General features: G+C 35.2%; 1 protein-coding gene across 12 annotated transcripts in view; it reads right to left on the bottom strand.

The window, feature by feature from the left end:
• EVI5 (ecotropic viral integration site 5) overlaps window positions 1-20830 on the bottom strand; it is a 222901-nt gene that overhangs the window by 120330 nt on the left and 81741 nt on the right. For all 12 annotated transcript variants that reach the window (XM_070592644.1, XM_070592650.1, XM_070592648.1 and 9 more), the window contains exon 10: window positions 7984-8044. In XM_070592644.1, the coding sequence (XP_070448745.1) occupies window positions 7984-8044 (61 nt within the window). The remainder of the gene's footprint in view (window positions 1-7983; window positions 8045-20830) is intronic.

The following is a 20830-nucleotide window of genomic DNA, read 5'->3' as shown; positions in this document are numbered from 1 at the left end:
GAAAAGATTCTAACTCATATATCACCTATGAAGCCTATTTTCATAAACAGTATTCACATGTCTATCAAATAAACAAGAAATCTGGAAAAAAATCCATGTTCAAAGGATAAATACTGTCAGTTTAGAAGTCGAGCAGCCTCCATTTGTAATGAACTGTATACACCAAGTTGCAAAATTCCTTACATTCTGAAAATATGAAGAGTTACCTTCATCGAATGAATTGTTTATCACGAACTCTTTTAAATGTGAGAAAATTAAAAGCTCTAATTATTAGCATTTTCTCATAGTTCAAATAGTAAAACTAGACTAAAAGAAACTTCACTTAATTGTTCAATGCCTGACTGCCAAAACCCTCTCAAATTACTGCCATTAAATCAAAAACACTCTACATTAAAAAAAATCACCTCCTTTTTGCATATTCCACCAATACAATTCATATTAATCCCCTATATAAATTATCCTTTCATTTTAGAATCCCATAAATGTTATCACTTCATTACGCCATCACTCTAATTTCAAATCCACTCTTACCTTTTTGTATCAACTTGCTCCAGAGCTCAATCCAGCCTTTTTCCAACCCTACCTTCCTCTCAATTCCGGCTAAACAAGTCTTCCTCAGAAAACTTCTATTGATTCAATCTGTTATTTTGCCAGTAAAGACTAAAATATAGTTTCTATAACATATAAAACCTCAGACCAAGGAAATAGAAGACTCTCTGAATTATCGTATCTTAATAGGTAGACCTCAAATTAGAACAAAGAAATCTTAGAGTTACTACAAAGATACTTTGCAAATTAATTTCCTTGTTCTATTCAGAACATATATAAATGATTTGAAATGGGTATTATTTTAAGTGTGATCTCAGGCTACAGAATGGCTTGAGGAGGAGAAAATCTTTCTCATGTCTTGGATACTCATACTATGTGTAGCATGGTGGTCTACACAAACAAGAAATTATTAAATGCTGTTAAAGTCTGGAAAGCCAAAGAAAAAATGCAATTCTCAAAATGTTCTCAACATATTTTATCAAAAATCATATAACATTTTGTTTATCCTAAAAGACTGAGAAAGTTAAGATCAACCAGACAATCGAGTGAATAAAGTTAATGTTACATTAAAAGTAACGCTAAAATAATAAAATTTAGAACTAAAAACATTCACCTGGATTTGCTTCCCTACTCCTTTAAAGTTTCTGAAATTTTGCTATAAAATCTAAATTGATTTTTCCCCAAACATCTACCCAAATGTCTTAATGCCACTTTTTAAATAAATCATCAGTTCCTCATCTGTGTGCTATCCACTTTATCATGAATTAATAAATACAACAGACTTTAACAATTAGTAAAGACTATTTCAGGGTTACCAATTAAATTTCAACTTTGTCTTTTTTTGGACTAGTTTCACAGTATTTTGCTAATTATAGCTTTGTAATCCCTTTTAATATCTGATAGAGCTAATTTCCCTCATTACTACATTGTTTTGTTTATCCTCCCCAAACCGTAACCACTAGTATACCAAATTAGTTAAGAGACTGGGTTTTGAAGTTAGGCAGGTTTAGGTTCAAATCCTCACTATACAATGAACACCTGTAGGTGTCATTCAATGTCTTAGAATCTCCATTTCCTCATCTAGAAAATCAGACTAACAAAACCTACAATGATATTGGAAGAACTAAATGAGATAGCACAGTGCCTAATATATACCAAACAGTTAGTAATAAGCATTGCTCATAATATTTTTGAAGTTAGGCATGAATATTATTTTATTACTTTTATCTATTTTTTACAATTATTCTTTAGATTTTTTATTTCTCTGAAACATCTCAAGGAATTAAATTTGACTGGATTTGTTAATGTGGATTTTGTGAGGAAATCTCTATCTTTATGTAACATGGCATTATTTTTGTCTCTCCCTTTTATTCATTTTTTAAAAATACCTATATGCAAAGTTTTTCAGTGTTTATTTCTTACTTTCTCATTTTTCATTTAGGTTATTTCTACATATGCTTTTATTTTTATTTTAAATGGAACTTCTTTTTCTAAGATGTTGAAATGTTTATTGCTGATATATAGGAAAGTTAATGACTAAAATCTAACACTTATTTTTGAATATATTTCTTTTTAATCACATTTCCTCAACTAACTGAGAATGTTTTCTAAACTTTAAAGTGAAAACCACAAAGAGAAAGACTAATAGACATGTACACTTAAAAAAACACACAAGAAAATTTTTTGACCTACGAGATTAAGAGAGACAGCAAGAATGAAATACCTCATGTTGGCAAATTATTAGTGAAATGGAAACTCACTGCTAAGAAGAATATAGTCCAGAAATAGTCTTTAGGAAATTTACTTAGTATATATCAAAAGTCTTAAAAATACTAATACTCTATAATTCAATAATTCTACTTTTTACAACTGGCTATGGAAAAACGAGATGCCAAAAACCTTTACATACAAAGATCCTAACTATAAGCATATTTTTAATAATGAAAAATAAAAACAACCTAAATATCCCACAATAGAGGAATTTCAGTTCCAAACAACTGACTCTTCAATCATCATCTCCTATTCTTTCCAGCTTATTTACTTTATGATATAACCCAAGCTCAATAATCCTCCTTCTCACAGGGCCAATCCAGTGATCCTCTCAATTTTTCACTGTCTTTCACTCCCTGATGTCCTCTCTTCCCTCTTTACAAAGTTTAATTTCCAATCATATATTTTGCCTTGCTTTTACCGCCCCCCCTTCCCCACCCCTCCCTCAGTAGTTAGTATACTTGCCTGGTGAAACCACTACTCTGGGTCAACATATTGATGACTCTGTGTCTGCACTTAGACTGGTAAACGTAACCAAAGAAAAATAAAACCATGATGTTTATTTAAATTAACAATCACTAAATTCAGCTGGACTCTTAAACATCCTAGCAATAATAATATATTTCCTTGGTCCATTCCTTCTCCCACTCTCTTAGGTCACTATTTCATACTTACTCTTCTTTCTTCAAACCAGCAACCCTCTACTCCACTGTCAGAAGACAATCTTGCTTATGATTTCACTGAAAAAATTGAAGCAGTCAGGATACAACTTCACAAGCTCCCACAACCAGTCTACATCTTACCTCTACTTTTGCTCTTACATTTTAGTTTCTCTCCTGTTACTGTGGATTAACTATCCATGCAAGGAGACCAAGTTAAGTCTCCTACCTATGCACTAAATCCCATATCCTTCTGACTCCAGCAATTATCCCCTGTCATTCATATATCATCAATTTTCCCTATTTAATTATCACCATAAAAACATGTGCTTATTTCTCCCATCTTAAAAAAAGGAAAGAAAAACAAACTCAACATCAGTACCCTCTCTAGCTACTGTCTTTTATTTCTCTCTTCTTTATAGCAAACTCCCTGAAAGATATCTACACCTCCATCTCCAATTTTCTCTAGTTCCATTTTGAGTCAAGTTTTAGCTCCTACCACTTGTTGGCTCTTTTCCAGTTTATCTCCACGCTGATAAACCCAATGATTATTTCTCCATCCTCATCTCAGAAGAACTTTCTCCAGAACTTGACACAGTAAATCCTTCTCTCTTTCTGAAACACTCTTTTCTCTTGGCTTCTGGGACATGGTATTTCCCTGGTGTACTCCTGCTTTGCTCCTTTGTCCTCGTCTTCCTAACTTTTACACGTCAGCTTAATCTCAGGCTCAATTCTTGAACTCTCTTTATTTTATTTACACTCATTCCTCAGGTAATCTCATCTACTCTCGTGGCTTTTCATCGTCAGTGTCAATAACTGCCAAATTTATATTTTGAGTCTGTCCTCTCTTAACTCCAACACCAAATACTGAAGGGGCTACTTGAACATCTCTGAGACATCTCATACTCAAAATATGCAAAATTGGGGTCCTGATATTCCTCCCCAAACCAGATCCTCCTATAGTCTTCCCCATCTCAGGTAATGGGAACACCATCTTTCTAATTGCTCAGGCCAAAATGCTTGATTCTTATCCCTCTCACATCTCCACATTCAATCTGTCAGCTTTACCTTTAAAATCAGAATCTAGTCATTTCTTACCACCTCAGTCCTAGCCACCACCATCTCTTGCCTGCATTACTTCATCAGCCTCCCTGCATCTGTTCTTGCCCCCTGCAATCTACTCTCAACACAAGAGCCAGAAGGATCCACTGAAAACTTAAGTCAGATCTTGTCCTCCTCTACAGAAATCTCCAACTGCTTACCAGAGTAAAAACCAAAGTCTTCACATGGTCAGTAACACCCTACATTATCCACAATGTGCAGCATCTTACCTCCTGTCACTTTCCTCATCATTCATGTTTTCCCATCCACAATGGCATCCTTACTATTCTTTACCAGGCACACTCCTGACCAGATTCTACTCTCCCTCCAGATACCTATATATCTAGCTCCCCATCTTTCTTCAGTCTTGATTCAAAAGTTATGTGGTCAACTTCCCTAAATTTTCAGTCCAAACACTACCATTTCCTTTTCCCTCCCCTAAGGTATTTTGTTTCTCCTGTTTAACCCTTATCACCATCTGAAATACCGTACGTTTTATTTTTCTGTTGTCTGACTTCCATACTAGAATGTCAGCTCCATGAGGGCAGGAATTGGTTCATTTCATAAACATATCTCAAGTGCCTAGAACACTGCTGGGGCATGTAGCAGGCACTATAAATATCTGTTAAATGAATGACACTGAATAAAATACGCTATTGTACCCCCATTGGATGTTATTATGCAGCCATTCAGTTTTTAATGAAAAGTTTTTAATATCACAGTAAGATGGGCATCCAAATCCTTCTTACATCACCAATACGTTAAATTCTCTCTTGGAAAGCAACACAGCGTATACAGTGAAGAACGCCTTAGAATAACACAAATCAGCATTCAAATCCTTGATTTCACTTTTCTAGCAATGTGCCCACTAGCATATTACTTGAGTTCTCTGAAGCTTAGTTTCTATTTCTTCTTGGAAAAAGAAATATAAGAACTCTTTCATAATGTTATTGTAAGAATAAAAGGAGATGATGCATGTAGATGACCCTTCATATATTAAGTGTTGAATGAATGTGAGGTCAATATTAATACCTCAAATTGACTGCTAAATATAATTACTGGATGATTTAGATAGAATTTGTCATGATTTTTTTTTATGCCAGGCAGTGGATACACAAGTGTTTTGATACTATTCTCTGTTTTTCAGCATATCTGGAATATTTCATAATTTCTGAAATAAGAAAAAAATATTTAATTTCTGACTAAAAATCAGTGAATTTCTAACACTTCCCATTTGCAGTTTTAGGTCTCTATGCCCCAAAGCACAAATTTAAATATGAATATTAGACTGTCAGTTCATATGTTTGTCTTAAATGGAGCAGAGGATAAAGGTTTTTCTTTTTTAAAGATTTGCGGGCTACCCTAATATAAGCTAGAATTTTAATATTTCTTACCTCCTCCCCCTCAGGTGGAACACATTAATAGACTGGAAGAAGATATTGATAAAGATGTTTCTACTAACAAAAATTTCACACAGTAAAATACAAGATTCTCTGTATGAAAGCATTATTATCAAAATCTTCCTATAACATTTTCAGAGTAGGCGTAGAAAATATTTAAAAGTTGCATCGGGATCACGGAACCCACTGACAGATATAATTCTTAGAATAAAAGGTCACCAAGCCAAAGGTCTTAGAATTTTGATTAAGGTAAAAACAATGGAAACCTTAAACACACTGCACAACATCAAAGGCTGATCTTTTACTTCCATATTACAACATCAAATAATTTGATGATCATACTATTTGTTTGTGTAAAGAATAGTACAAGACTATCCCCCTGAAGGCTTCTGAGGAGGACAAAGGCAAGAAAGTACTAGTTTAACAGAACTCATTCCCCTGTAAAAGGGACCTCAGTGGGAAGGGAAGAGAGTGTGAGTGAGGAAGTGGCATTTCTCATTTTAGAGAAAGGCTGAAACAATACATGGCTAATTTATTGTAAATAAGGTGGTCATCTGATCATGACTGAGACGAGTTGCCAGTTCCAAGTCAAAAATCAGACATACACACCCAAATATAAAGCAAAAAAAAAAAGTGCAGTCACACAAAAATTGTTTTGGCTTTGTCTTTGGGGGTGGCAGGAGTGAAGAAAGAGAAGAAAATGGTACAAGAGTAAGAAAAGAACTACATGGAAACATGATTTCACAAAAAGAACAGACTACCTTTGAGATCAGTATACTTTATTTATCTGATATATTCCACTAACTTTTTAAACTTTTTCTTTCCAGATTCTTCTCTATAAACAACTTTATGCCACCTGGTATGCAAAAGTATTTTCTGAGGTATATAAACTATAACTCCCCCCCCCCAAAATTTTTTTTGAAAAATAACTGCAAGTATAGGATAAAGTTTGCAAAAGATCTTTCTGAAAAGGTCTTTTTGTATTCCTACATTCATGTGACAATTTTAGAAGAAACTTCTCCAAGAGCAAGGATTGTTCACAGAACTGTGATTTTTTTTTCAATAACATAGCATGGTGAAATGACCAGGATGGCTTCCCCATCCTCAGATTCTTGATTTCCAGTTCCGAATATTCCTGGTATGCGATAACCCATACTCTCTCCCCACTCATCAGGATGACGTACTTTTTACTTTCAGTAGGTTGAAGTGGAGGGTATGATTTTATATTACGCTTACTCATGGTACCTAAAAGAAAAGCAAATGGTAGAGGAGCGGTTGGGTGACAGAATAAAAAAAAGGAGGGAAAAACATCCACAGGGATCTTTTCTTTCTCTCTCTCTCTCTGAAAAATGTAGAAGTATTTTTCCAATTGATAGGAAACAGGTGACAGAAATGGAAATAAACATCTAGAAAAGGGAAACAAAGTTGATGACAGAGAGGTGACAGAAAAATAGGAGAGAGTGTCTCCTAGGAGGCTTCTGAGGCAGACCATGGCAAGAAAGAGTCCTAGGTTAACAGAACTCTTTCTCTTGTAAAAAGGACCTGTGGGGTGTAAGTAACATAGTGGTATTTTATAGCATGGCTGAATCAACACATGGCTGATTAATTGTAAATAAGGTGGTCATTTAACATCTTGCCAGGTTTAAGTCAAAAATCAGACACACCCAAACGTAGTTTAAAAAAAAAAATGGAGTCACTCAATAAAAATTGTTTTATTTTTGTTTCCTTTTCGGGGAAAGAGAAGAGGAATAAAGAGATAAGAAATGGCATCAGCAAGCCACTGAGATGCTTCACTAAATCACGGTCCTACTCATCATCCCCTCCTGAAATACCAGCATAAAAGCCAGTACAACTTTCCCTAATTCTCAGCTCGAATAACACCAAAGATCCTCAACTTAAGAATTTCTGGCCTTACAGGGGGTACAAATAAGGATTTTAAGGTACACACAGGAATTTCTATGTCCTTCAAATTGGAAATCTACCTATTTCTCTGGAGAGTAATTCAACAGTATAACCTTTGTTTAGTGATGAGAATGTTGAATTAGTGGAAGCTTCTTGCAGCTCTAAGGCAGCCATTATTAGTTCGAGTGCAATGATTTGCTATTTGGTCTACCTTAAACTATACTGCTATTAGTCTCAGTATGGTATATATTAATTTCTCTGTAACTTTAAAAAATATGCTTAAATGGAATGATAATTATCTTCCCCAGAGAAGTTTTTTCTCCTCATGACCCACCAACAAATCTAGAAAAAGGGAAGAGCTGCTCTCTTTCAGACTAGAATGAAAACGACTTCAGTCACATTATCCCAGTTTTTGAAATGTCTGTTTTTAACTACAGTCTAGTGGGATGGTAAATAAATTTATCAATCAATACAGACAAACATCATTGCCAAATTTACTACATATAGGTAACAAATATACCAATGTAACCTAACATCTATTGCCAAATAAGTGACTCCAATCAATTTATGTTCACCAGTTCTAAAAGTCCTCAGATGCTTACTTTAATTTCAACTTGCTCTTCCATTTCTTTAGTTTTTATTGTAGTGTATTCCTTTTCAAGCCTACAAAGAAAAAAGGAAAGTTAAAGGGATGTTTTCATTTCAAAGTAGCTATTAAATTATAAAATTTACAGCTATATATTAACACAAAACATAATTTTGCTAAGTTCTCCCAACAAATAACTTGAGATACTTGATATGAGAAAACTCATCTAAAAAGGTACATGGATTCTTACTAAAAAATTTACTTCACAGATAACAAAAATAAGAACCATACAAAAGCAAACTTTAGAAAGTGAAATATATAAGGCACCAGAGGACAGATTCTATTCAGCCCTAAATATACAAAAGAACTATCCATCCTTCCCCCTCAAATTAAAATACATCTATAAAGTCCAAATGGATCCTAACCAAAAAAAAACTTGTACTAAAACTAAGAAATTTATAATGGGGAAAAAGGGACAACTATTCCTAACAAAAGAATTCCAATTAACAAACGTAGAAGGAATGAGGTGAATATAAAAATCACCATTAGAACTCCACAACAATAACTGCCACAGGCAAGAAAAATCAATGGATGCTAAAATTAGTGGGTAAACGTTTAAGCATAGTCTCAAAGTATCTTTCCCCAAATATTTAGTAATTACAAAGGGAAAGATAGTAAATTTATAGTACAAATCCTAGCAGACAGTGTCTGAGTCAAAAGATCAAGGTTAACATCACCGCTAACACACACTGACATAATGCACCCCATTAAGATGTTCTGAGAAGGGCACCTCACCTCTGTGGAATCCTTTCCAGTAATGCATATCCTCAATCTAATCAAGAGAAATCATCGAACTTCTATAAAACAATTGACTAGCTAGCTTCAAAAGTGTCAAGGTTATGAAAGACAAGAAAGACTAAAGAACTGTCATCGATAGTACAGGAGTAAGAAATGACAAATAAATGCAATGTACTATTTTTGCAATTCTACTATAAGCATAAAATTATCTTAAAATTTATAGGCTATAAAAAATTAGTCCCAACAAGTCATTTCTTTTTAAAGATTTTATTTTTTTCCTTTTTCTCCCCAAAGCGCCCCGTTGCATAGCTGTACATTCTTCGTTGTGGGTCCACCCAGCTGTGGCATGTGGGACGCTGCCCCAGCGTGGCCGACGAGCAGCGGCCATGTCTGCGCCCAGGATTCGAACCAATGAAACACTGGGCCACCGGCAGCGGAGCGCGCAAACCCAACCACTGGGCCACGGGGCCAGCCCCCAACAAGTCATTTTTATATCTTGCTCTCAGCCAAAAAAGTTAATACATGTTTAACTACTCCAAATATTAACAAAATCAGGCTCCAAATAACCTACAGCTTCTTTAAAAAATCAAATTCTCCCTCAAAGGACAAAAACCTATTATTTACTATATACAACCTCATTAGCACACAGTAAATTTTTTTAATTGGCGTAAAATACAAGTAAGATAAAATTTACCATCTACTTTTAAATGTAGTTTTAGTAGCATTAAATACATTTATAATGTTGTGCAGCCATCACTGCCATCATTTGCATAGCTCTTCTCATCTTATAAAACTGAAACTCCACCCATGAAACAATAAGAGATGATTCCCCTCTCTCCCAGGCCCTGGCAGCAACCATTTTAATGTTCTGTCTTTATGATTTTGACAACACTAAGTATCTCACATAAGTGGAATCATACAGTATTTGTCCTATTGTGACTGGCTTACTACACTTAGAATAATGTCCCCAAGGTTCATCCATATCATACCACACGTCAGAATTTCCTTCCTTTTTAAGGTTGAACTGTATTGTAGTCATTACAAAGACAATGAATTTCATTATACTTCTGCATCACATTTTGCTTGTCCATTCGACCATCAAGGGACACTTCAGTTGCTTCTATGCTTTAGCTAATGTTAGTAACGCTGCTATGAACATCAGTGTACAAATACCTTTTCAGGACCTTATTTCATTTGGGAGGGTATATACCAAGAAGTGGAACTGCTGGATCATATGGTAACTATATTTTTTATTTTTTGAGGAATCACAATATTGTTTTCCAAGCAGCCTTAGCATTTTACATTCCCACCAACAGTGTACAAGGGTTCCTATTTCCAACACCTGTTTTAGTCTGTTTTTATGATAGGAGCTATCCTAATGGCTGTAGGGGTGGTATCTCATTGTAGTTTTGAGTTGCATTTCCATAATGATCAGTGATGTTGAGCATCTTTTTATGTGCTTATTGGCCATCTGTATATCTTTTTTGGAGAAACGTCTATTTAAGTCCTTTGCCCCTTTTTGAATCAAGTTGTTTATTTCTTTGTTGTTAAGCTTTAGGAGTTCTCTATATATTCTGGATATTAATCCTTTATCAGATATACGATCTGCAAATATTTTCTCCTATTCTGTGGTTTGCCTTTTTACTCTGTTTTGAGAGTGTCTTAGGATACGTGAAATTTAAAATTTTTCATGAAGTCCAATTTGCCTATTTTTTCTTTTGTTGCCTGTGCCTTTGGTGTCATATTCAGAAACCACTGCCAAATCCAATGTCATGAAGCTCATGCCTTACGTTTTCATCCAAGTTTTACAGTTTTAGTTCTTACATGTAGATCTTTGATCCATTTTGACTTAATTTTGCATAAGGTGTTAAGTAAGCATCTAACTTCATTCTTTTGTGTGTGGATGCCCAGTTTTCCGTAAACCATCTGTGAAAAGACAGTCCTTCCCCATTGAATGTTCTTAGCTTATCTAAAATCATCTGACCATATATGTGAGGGCTTATTTCTGGACTCTCTATTCTATCCCATTGGTCTATACGTCTGTCTTTATTTCAGTACCACAATGTTTTGATTACTGATGCTTCATAGTAAGTCTTCAAATCAGGAAGTACGAGTACTCTAGCTTTGTTGTTCTTTTATAAGATTGTTTTGCCTATTTGGGATCCTTTGGGATTCTATATGATTTTTAGGATGACGTTTTCTATTTCTGCCAAAAATGTCATCAGGATTTTGATCGGGATTGCACTGAATCTGTAGATCACTTTGAGTAGTGACATCTTAACATTAAGTGTTCCAATCAATGAACAGAGGATATATTTCTACTTATTTGTGTCTCCTTAATTTCGTTCAAGAATGTTTTGTAGTTTTCATTGTTACAAGTATTTCAACTCCTTGGTTAATTGCTAAGTGTTTATTCTACTTGTACTGTAAATGGAATATCCTTCTTGGATTGTTCATTGTTAGTGTATAAAAATGCAAGTCATTTACATGTGTTGACTTTGTATCCTGCTACTTTGCTGAATTCATTTATAGGCTCTAATAGGTTTTTTAGGTAGAATCTTTAGGTTTTTCTACATATAAGATCATGTGGTCTGCCAACATAGATAATTTTACTTTTTCCTTTCCAGTGTGGATGCCTTTTATTTCTTTTCTTTGCCTAACTGGTCTGGCTAGAACTTCTAGTACTATGTTTAATAGAAGTGGCAAAAGTGGGCATCCTTGCCTTGTTCCTGATCTTAGAGAAAAAGTTTTCAGTCTTTCACCACTGAGTCTAATGTGAGCTGTGGGTTTTTCACACACGGGTTTTACTATGTTGAGGTAGTTTCCTTCTATTCCTAGTTTATTGAGTGTTTACCATGAAAGAATGTTGCATTTTGTCAAATGCTTTTTATGCTTCAATTGAGATGATCACGCGGATTTCTTCACCTTCATTCAGTTAATGTAGTGTATTGCATTGATCGGCTGATTTTCATATGTTGAACTACCCTTGCATTGCGGGAATAAATCCCATTTGGTCCTGGTATGTAATCCTTTTAATATGCTGCTAAATTTGGTTTGGTAGTATTCTGTTGGGGATTTTTGTATCAATATTTATAAGGTATATTGATCTTTAGTTTTCTTTTCTTGTAGTGTCTTCATCTGGCTTTGGTATTAGTGTAATGCTGGCCTCATAGAACAAGTCAGGAAGTATTCCCTCCTCTTCCACTTTTTGGGAAAGTTTGAGAAGAACTGGTACTAGTTCTTTAAATTTTTAGTTTGGTAGAATTCACCAGTGAAGCCAGTAGGTCTGGGATGTTTCTTGTTGGGAGATCTCTGATTACTGATTCAACATCCTTACTAGTTACAAGTTTATTCAGATTCTCTACTTCTTCAAGATTTAGTTTTGAAAGTTTTTGTTTTTCTAGGAATTTGCCCATTCCAACTAGGTTATCCAATTTGTTGGTGTACAATTATTTACAGTATTATCTTATGCTCCTTTTTATTTGTATAAAATTGGTAGTAATGTCTTTGTTTTTATTTCCGATTTTATTGAGTCTTTTTTTCTTAGTCCATCCAGCTAAAGGTTGGTCAATTTTGTTGATCCTTTCAAAGAATCAACTTTTAGTTTCATTAATTTTCTCTATTGTTTTCTATTCCCTTTTTCATTTATCTCTGCTCTAATCTTTATTTCCTTCCTTCTGCGAGCTCTAGGTTTAGTTTGTTCTCCTTTTCCTAGTTCCTTAAGTTGTAAATTAGGTTGCTGATTTGAGATCTTTCCTGTTTTTAATGTAAGCATTTATAGCTATAAATTTCTCCCTTAGCACTGCTTTCACTGTGTTGCATAAGTTTTGGTAGGTTGTGTTTTTGTTTTCATTCGTCCCTAAGTATTTTCTAATTTCCCTTGTGATTTCTTCTTTGATCCATTGGTTATTTAAGAGTGTGTTAATTTCCAAACAATTGTGAAGTTTCCAGTTTTACTTCTGCTAGTTTCTAAGTTCATCTTCTTATAGTTGGAGGAGATACTCTGAATTATATCTATCTTTTTAAATCAATTGAAACTTAATTTGTGACCTAATATATAGTCTCCTGAAAATGTCCCAAGTGCACTTGAGAAGAATGTGTGTGCTGTTGCTATTGGGTAGAGTGTTCTGTATGTGTCTATCACACATAGTTGGCCTATCGTGATGTTTAAGTCCTCTGCTTCCTTACTTATATTGTCTGGTTGTTCTATCCATTATCGAGAGAGAGGGATACTGAAATCTCCAGCTACTGTTGTGGAACTATTTCTACCTTCAATTCTGTCTTATTTTGTTTCATATATTTTAACGGTCTATCATTGTTATATAAATGTTTATAATTGTTATATCTTATTGCTGTAGCGAACATTTTATTAGTATATATTATCTGTCTTTGTCTCTTGTAATCTTTTCAAATTTAAAGCCTATTTTGTCTGACATTAGTATAGCTACTTCTGCTCTCTTTTGGTTACTATTTGCATGGAATATCTCTTACCATGCTTTTATTTTCAATCTATTTGTGTCTTTGGATCTAAAGTAAGTCTCTTGTAAAAGAGATATAGTTGGATCACCTAATTTTCTCCATTCTGCCAAGGTGTCTTTTGGAGAGTTTCATCCATTTAAAGTACTTATTGATAAGGAGGGACTTCTGTCATTTTGCTATTTGTTTTCTATATGCCTTGCAGTTTTTTGGTCCCTCATTTCCTGTATTACTGCTTTCTTTTGTGTTTAGTTGATTTTTTAGTAGTGCAATATTTAAATTCCTTACTCATTTCTTTTTGTGTATATTCTATTGTGGTTCTACGGAGACTACACTGAACATTCTGAAGTTGTAATACTCTAATTTGAATTTATACCAGCTTAACTTCAAGAGAATGCAAAAACTCTGCTCCTTCACAGCTCCTTTCCCACCCCTTTTGCTTGTTGATGCCACAAAAACACAACTTTATACATTGTGTGCTCCAAAACATAAACTAACAATTCTTTTAAATCCATGAGTCTCCTAAATTATGTGAAAAACCAGCTTTGGAGTCACAAACAAAAGGTACAATAATGTTAACTTTTAGACTAATAATTGTTTTTTAAAAATGTATTAGGCTCTTAAATCATGTAGAAAACAAAAAGTAGAGTTACAATGCACTGTTACAATAATAACAGCTTTTATAATTACCCATGTGTTTACCTTCAGACCTTTATTTCTTGATTCAATGAGTTACTGTCTAGTGTCCTTTCATTTCACCCTGCAGGAATGAGCATTTCTTACAAGACATTTCTAGTGATAATGAGTTCCCACAGCCTTTGTTTATCTGAGAATATCTTGATTTCTCCCTCACTTTTGAAGGACAGTTTTCTTAGAGATAGGATTCTTACGTGACAGTATTTTCTTTTAGCATTTTTAATGTATCAGCCTACTGCATTCTGGCCTCTGAAGTTTTTGAGGAGAACTCTGCTTGTCTTATCGAGGATCCCTTCTAGGTGATGACTCGCTTCTACCTTGCTGCTTTCAAGATTCGCTCTTAACCTTTTACAAGTTTAATTACAATGTGTCTGGGTGTGGGTCTCTTTGAGTTCATTTTACTTGGAGTTTGTTGAGCTTCTTGAATGTTTATATTCATGTTTTTCAACAAATTTGGGAAGTTTTCAGCCATTATTTCTTCAAATACTCTCTCTGCCCCTTTCTCCTTTCTCTTTCTGGGACTCCCACAATGTTTATGTTGGTATCCCACAGGTCCCTTAAGACCCATTCACTTTTCTTCTATATTTTTTCTTTCTGTTCCTCAGTCAATGATTTCCATTGTCCGATCTTCAAATTCACTGATTCTTCTGCCTGCTCAAATCTGCCTTTCAATAACTGTTGTGAATTTTTCATTGCAGTTATTGTACTTTTCAGATCCAGAATTTCCTTTTTGCTTTTCTCTTCACTGATATTTCCATTTTGTTCATATATCTTTTTTCTGACTTTTTCCACATCTCTCTTTAGTTCTGAAAGCATCTTTTAAATTCTTTGTCTAGTATGTCTGTCATCAGGTCTTTTTCAGGGACAGCTTTTATTTTTTTCCTTTGAATGGGCCATACTTTCCTGTTCCTTTATATGCCTTGTGGGGTTTTTTGTTGTTGAAAACTAGATATTTGAATATAGTAATGTGGTAACTCTGGAAATTGGATTCTCCTCCTCCCTAGGGAGTTTGCTGTGTTTTGTTACTGTTTTTGTCTTTTTGATCATTATAGGCTGTCTCTGTGCTAATAATCAACCTGAACTGTAAACCTGAAGTATTTTCAGGTCTTTTCTGAGCCTTTCCCTGAGCATGCACAGTCACATTCTAATTTTTCCCATATATGCAGTTGTTTTTGAATGTCCTAGTCTTTAATGTCTCATTCCCAAAAGGGGAAAAAGAGAAAAAAGAAGAGGAGAGAAGGTCAACAGCCCTTTAAGTCTCCTGGCAGTCACTTCAGCTGGAGGAGGAGGAGCTTGCCACAATGAGAAGAGGTGCCAACAACAACGGTTGCCCACTTCTTTGCACCTCTGTGATCAGAAACAGCAATCGGCAAACAGAACATAGATCCCCAATATCTGGAAGACAAGGTTCTTTTTGCCCACCCTGGCTCCCACAGGTTACATATAGGTTGCTCCAGGAAAACAAGCATAGTTGTGAGCCATGTGGCTGAGGGGTGGAGGATGGGTATCTGCTAATGTGCTAAGAGCTGAAGTTGACCAAATTAACGCAATTCACCATCTAAGCCTTCCCCTATAAGTTACAAGCCTTCAATAGACTCAAGGGTTCCAAAATAGTTATACCAGATTCTGCCAGCACAATTGTTGTCTGTATGGGAGACAGATTCCTGATGCTTCCTACTCTGCCATCTTCCCACAATCCTCTGTCCACAGTGACTTTTTAATATAGGTTGTTCTGCCAATTTTGAGGCTTAGAAAGGTTGAGAAACTTGCCTAAGGTCACACCCTTCACTACGACACGACTCTGTCTCATTTTGGTATAGCTAAAAGAATATAGGATATTCACAAGAGTTTATAAAAGACTCTAAAGAGGTGCAAAACACTTTGAATAATGGCTGTACTGTTGAAATAAGTTTAAAGCCTTCACAAATGACTACTCTGAAGTAGATATTTTGTTACATATTATGTGATAAATGTCATTGTTACTCATTCATGCACCAAAACGAAACACTAAGAGTCATCATTTAATCCTTGCTTTCCAATTCGGTCACCAAGTATGTTCAATTCAACCTCCTTAACAATGCTCTAGAATTCATTATTACTTCACCTGTATTGATAATGTTTTTTCAATAAACTTTATACTTAGAACAGTTTGGGATTTAGAAAATAATTGAGAAGAGTACAGAGTTCCTACATACCCTATCCCCAGTTTCTCCCACGTTTAATATGTTATATTAGTATAGTACATTTATGACAATTAAAGAACCAATATTGATATATTATTATTAATTAAAGCCCATACTTTATTCAGATTTCCTAAATTTTTGTCTAGTGTCCTTTTTCTATTCTGGGGCTCCCATCTAGAATACCACATTACATTTAGTTGTCATGTCTTCTTAGGCTCCTCCTGACTGTGATAGTTTCTTAAGACGTTCCTTGTTTTTGATGAACTTGACAGTTTGAGGAGTACTAGTCAGGTATTTTGTAGAATGTCCCTCAGCTGAGACTTGTCTCACATTTTTCTCATGATTATACTGGGGTTATGGGTTTAGGCGAAGAAAACCACATAGATAAGTGTCATTTTCATCACATCATATCAAAGGTACAAACCATCAGCAAGACCTTGTTGCTGATGTTGACCTTAATCACCTGGCAGAGGTACGCTTGTCAGGTTTCTAGAAAACTACTTCAAAGCAGCTACAAAGACATTTCATTCTCCTCTCCCTGACAATATTTTTAGGCCTCCATTATAGCTTGTCTAAATTACTACAGAACACTTCTAATTGTTTTCTCTACTGCTAGTTTCATAACTCAATCTTTTCTGCACATGATTACCAGAGTGGTGTTTTTAAAATGCTCATTTGGATCATGCCACTCCCAGAGTTAAATGGCTGCATTATCCATTATCCTCAGACTATGTTTCAAAGATTTATTAAAAGCCATCAAGGCTCTTTGGAAAAATGACTTATTCCTGTGCAGGAGCAGGTAAGGTACAAGATGAGTCTGGAATATATTGCTGCCCTGAAAGTAAGAAAATTCTCAAAGAATCATGGGGACACGTCAAAAGGACACAGCAGCCAGCTTGAAGGAGCCCCAAATGGACAAAGCAGGGTCAATTTGAGAGTAATGGATTACAATTCACCAAGTAAAATAAGAGTTCATGAATTCACACTGATATAAATGAATAAATAAATAAGAAGGGAAAGCTCTTCCTTACAGAATCCCAATCAACAAAGAAGGAATGAGGGAGTGAGAATATCATAAATGGATTTAAATTTGGTGAGGAAAAGTTTGGTAAGGAACAAGATATATAATCTCACAGTGTCAAATTAATAAACAAAAACCTCATCACATTGCAGCTGGGAGGCCAAAAGGGGGAGCTCTCACGCTCTATGTCAATAGCCCAGCCCAAAAGGAAAAAGAAAGACTTCCTCTTCTTGACTGGCAAGAAGCTTAGTCAATGAGAGATTGTCACAACTCAGCTAATGAAAAGCCACTACACATAGAACTATCCATTCTTCCAACGGACTCTTTGTTCACAATAGCCTTCCCAACTTCCTCTTCCCTTCTATAAAAGAGTTTCTCTTCCTTTGCTGCTGGGGGATTTGCACATGGCTTGCTATAGTTGCAGACCCTAAATTGGAATTCTTTGCTGATTCTGAATAAACTCATTTTTGCTGAAGAAATAACTGGCTGTCAATTTGTTTAAGTTCAATAGTAACAACACAAATTACTTTATAATAAAAAGCAAAATAATAACTTTATAGTAGTGAAACTTGGCAGACGTCACTTTAACCAAGTGATCAAAGCTAACATCATCAATTTTGAGACAAACCAATATCATGTAACTGTTACATGGTGAACTGAGAAGATATAACATCATTGGTGCACCTGCCAAAAAATGCACAACCTGAATCTAATCATGAGTAAATATCAGAGAAACCCAAATTGTGGGACTGTACACAAAATAACTAGCCTATACTCTTCATATATATCAAGGTCAAAAAACATAAAGTAGGATTGAAGGAGTGTTTCAGATTAAAGGAGACTGAACTGACACAACCACTAAATGCAATTCATGATCCTGGAGTGGATCCAGGACCCGGGAGCTGAGGGGTGAAGAGTAGATGGGACTAGGGTTTTGGAGTGGCTGGGAGGGGGAGATTGTTATAAAGAATATTATTGGTAAAGTGATAAAATTTGAACTTGCATTGTGGATTAGACAGTAGGATTGTACAAATGATAATTTTCCTGATTTTGATTAACTATTAGGTTATATAAAAACCAAAAAATCACTGCTCTTAGGAAGTGCACATTCAAGTATTTAAGGATAAAGGCTGCAATATCTCAACTTACTCCCAAATAGATCCCCAAACAATGGGTATGGATTTTACGTACACACAGACACACACAATTATTTCTTTTTATATATGGGGGGAGAGAGGATAACAAAGCAAACAGGGCAAAATGCAAACAATTGGTGAATTTGGATAAGTGGTATATGGGAGTTGCTTGTATTATATTTATAACTTTCTAAAAAGTTTAAAAGTATACCAAAATAAAAATTACAACAAAAAGAGCCAAACACTAAGACTGATCGTTTATAACTTTCATGTCTTAAAGGAACCTCTGAGCCTCTGTACATAGTAGCCTTCTGCCTAAAATGCCCTCCTTCTCCTCACCTGACCAACCTCTACTTACCCTTCTAGACGCAAAAAGAGTGAAATTTTTAAAATGAGATGATGTCAGTTTTCTCAAAATTCTCTATTGGTTTCTCCTCGGGTGTAGAATATAAATCTGGCCCATGAGGAAGCCAATAACGTCCAAGAGAACTTTTGAAAATGTTCTGTATTTGTGCTAACATAGTAGGCACTAGCCACAAGTGAGTGACTAATGAGCATTTGCAGTGTGGCTAATATAACTGATGAAATGAAATCTTTAATTGCATTTAATTTAAAAAGCCACAAGCAGGTAGGTAGTGGCTGCCATAAAGGATAGCACAGCTTTAAATACTCCTAGTCCCCCGCCATGTTTTGGACCTCATTGCGCACCACACTCCTATTTCCCTATGCTACAGTCACACTGGCTTTTTGCTGTTCCTTAAACATATCAACCATATTTTTGCCTCAAGCATTACATTTACTATTCTCCCAGCATGGAATACACTTCCCCCAGATAATCACACAGCTCTCCCTCTCACTTCCCTCAGGTGTCTGCTAACATGACATCTTTTCAGTCTGTGTGCCCTATCCTTGAATGCTCTATCAAAAATAGCACCCCCATCACTCCACATCCTTCATTCTGCTTTATTTGTCCTTCATGGCACTTTCACTGATGGACATTATACTGTATATTTATTTTCTGTCAATCTTTTGCATTTCTGTAAGTTTCACACAAGAGGGCTTCCTGTTGTAGTCATCATTTAACCCCAGCAATTAGAAATATAAGTTCTTTGAAATGGTACTCTGGTGCTATCTCCACCAGAAAACAACCCCCATCTTCATCCACTGCCATCCTCTTATCTGACCAAGTCAGTGGTCTTCCAATCTTTCAATTCATGTACCTGCTAAAAGAATGTTTCCCCTCACACATTTTAAAGACTTCTAAAAAAAGTTTTTTTAGAAGTATATATAGTTGCAAAGGATGTAATTTATATGTGCTTCAAAATTTTTCCCCTAAAACTTTAAGTGAGATTTACCTCATTTAATTTATGAATAATGTCTTATAACCTAAGTGGCAGAGGCAGTCATTGTAATTGAACCAATGAGTGAAATTGTATTTACTTTCTGTCATTAAAGTCAGCCTTCATTTTTCAACTCAAATAAATGTATGTTAATACCTGCCCCCATGATCACCATTCTACTTTTCAATTCTAACTGTAAGAAAGATAAGGCAGCCTTGCCAAGTTATTTGTGAGCTGTATGAAATAAAAAGCTGCTCCATGAGGTGTTTCTTGCTTTGCTCTCTCAGGCGATTCTCCCTCTGGAGCAAGGCATTCTGAAATTGCCCTTTTTGTTTGGTACCCCAGTGATTTTTATGTCCCAAAGTAATGTACCTTAACAACATTTGGAAAGCGACAGGTTTGCAATCCTTTTATAAAGTGGCAGAAGGCAGACTGTGAAAGAGGAGGTGGAAAGGAGTACCAAGATATCTCTATCATAGGAATATCATCAGGCAGATAAATGTGAGGAAAGAATACAGATGAAAATTGAAAATCCAGCTACCATGCTCTGAACATTTTCCTGACCCTCAGCAGACTATGAAAGACAGACATTAGGCACCTCTCACATATTATATTAATAACCTGCTATATTGGCATCTACCAGATTGTAGTTGCTATTAAGCTATTTACTTCTCTGTTTCATCACCCTCCAACCCACAGGAAGCTTGAAGCTTCTTCAGAGCCAGGTCCAAGTCTAAGTTTGTTACATATTCCATGAGTGTGCTTAGCAGAAATATCCGGATGAGACTCATTTTTTAATACTGATAAAGGATTACTAACCAGAATATGCATAAAGAACTACTAACAACTAAAAAGTAGTCAACGCAGTAAGAAGTAGACACTACAATAAAAAAGGGAGGGGGAAAAAAAGGAAAAACATGAGGCCAATTAACATATGAAAAGATGCTTACTCTTAATAATTAGGGAAATGCAAACTAAGTCCAAAATCAGATACCATTTTAAACTCAATAGATGGGTAAAAATTAAAAATAACCAGTGTTGATGACAAAGTAGAACAATGAGAACTCATATATTGCTGGGTGAGACTATATTATAGTAGCACATTGGCAAAATTTTGTAATGTTAACATGGCCTACCCTGCAGCCTAACAATCCCACTCCTAAATATTTATCATAGAAAAATTCTTGCACAAATATTCATAGTATTTTAATAG

Source organism: Equus przewalskii, chromosome 24 (assembly GCF_037783145.1).
Source record: "Equus przewalskii isolate Varuska chromosome 24, EquPr2, whole genome shotgun sequence".
In the NCBI taxonomy this organism is placed as follows: Eukaryota; Metazoa; Chordata; class Mammalia; order Perissodactyla; family Equidae; genus Equus; species Equus przewalskii.
This window is presented reverse-complemented; position numbering and strand designations above follow the sequence as displayed.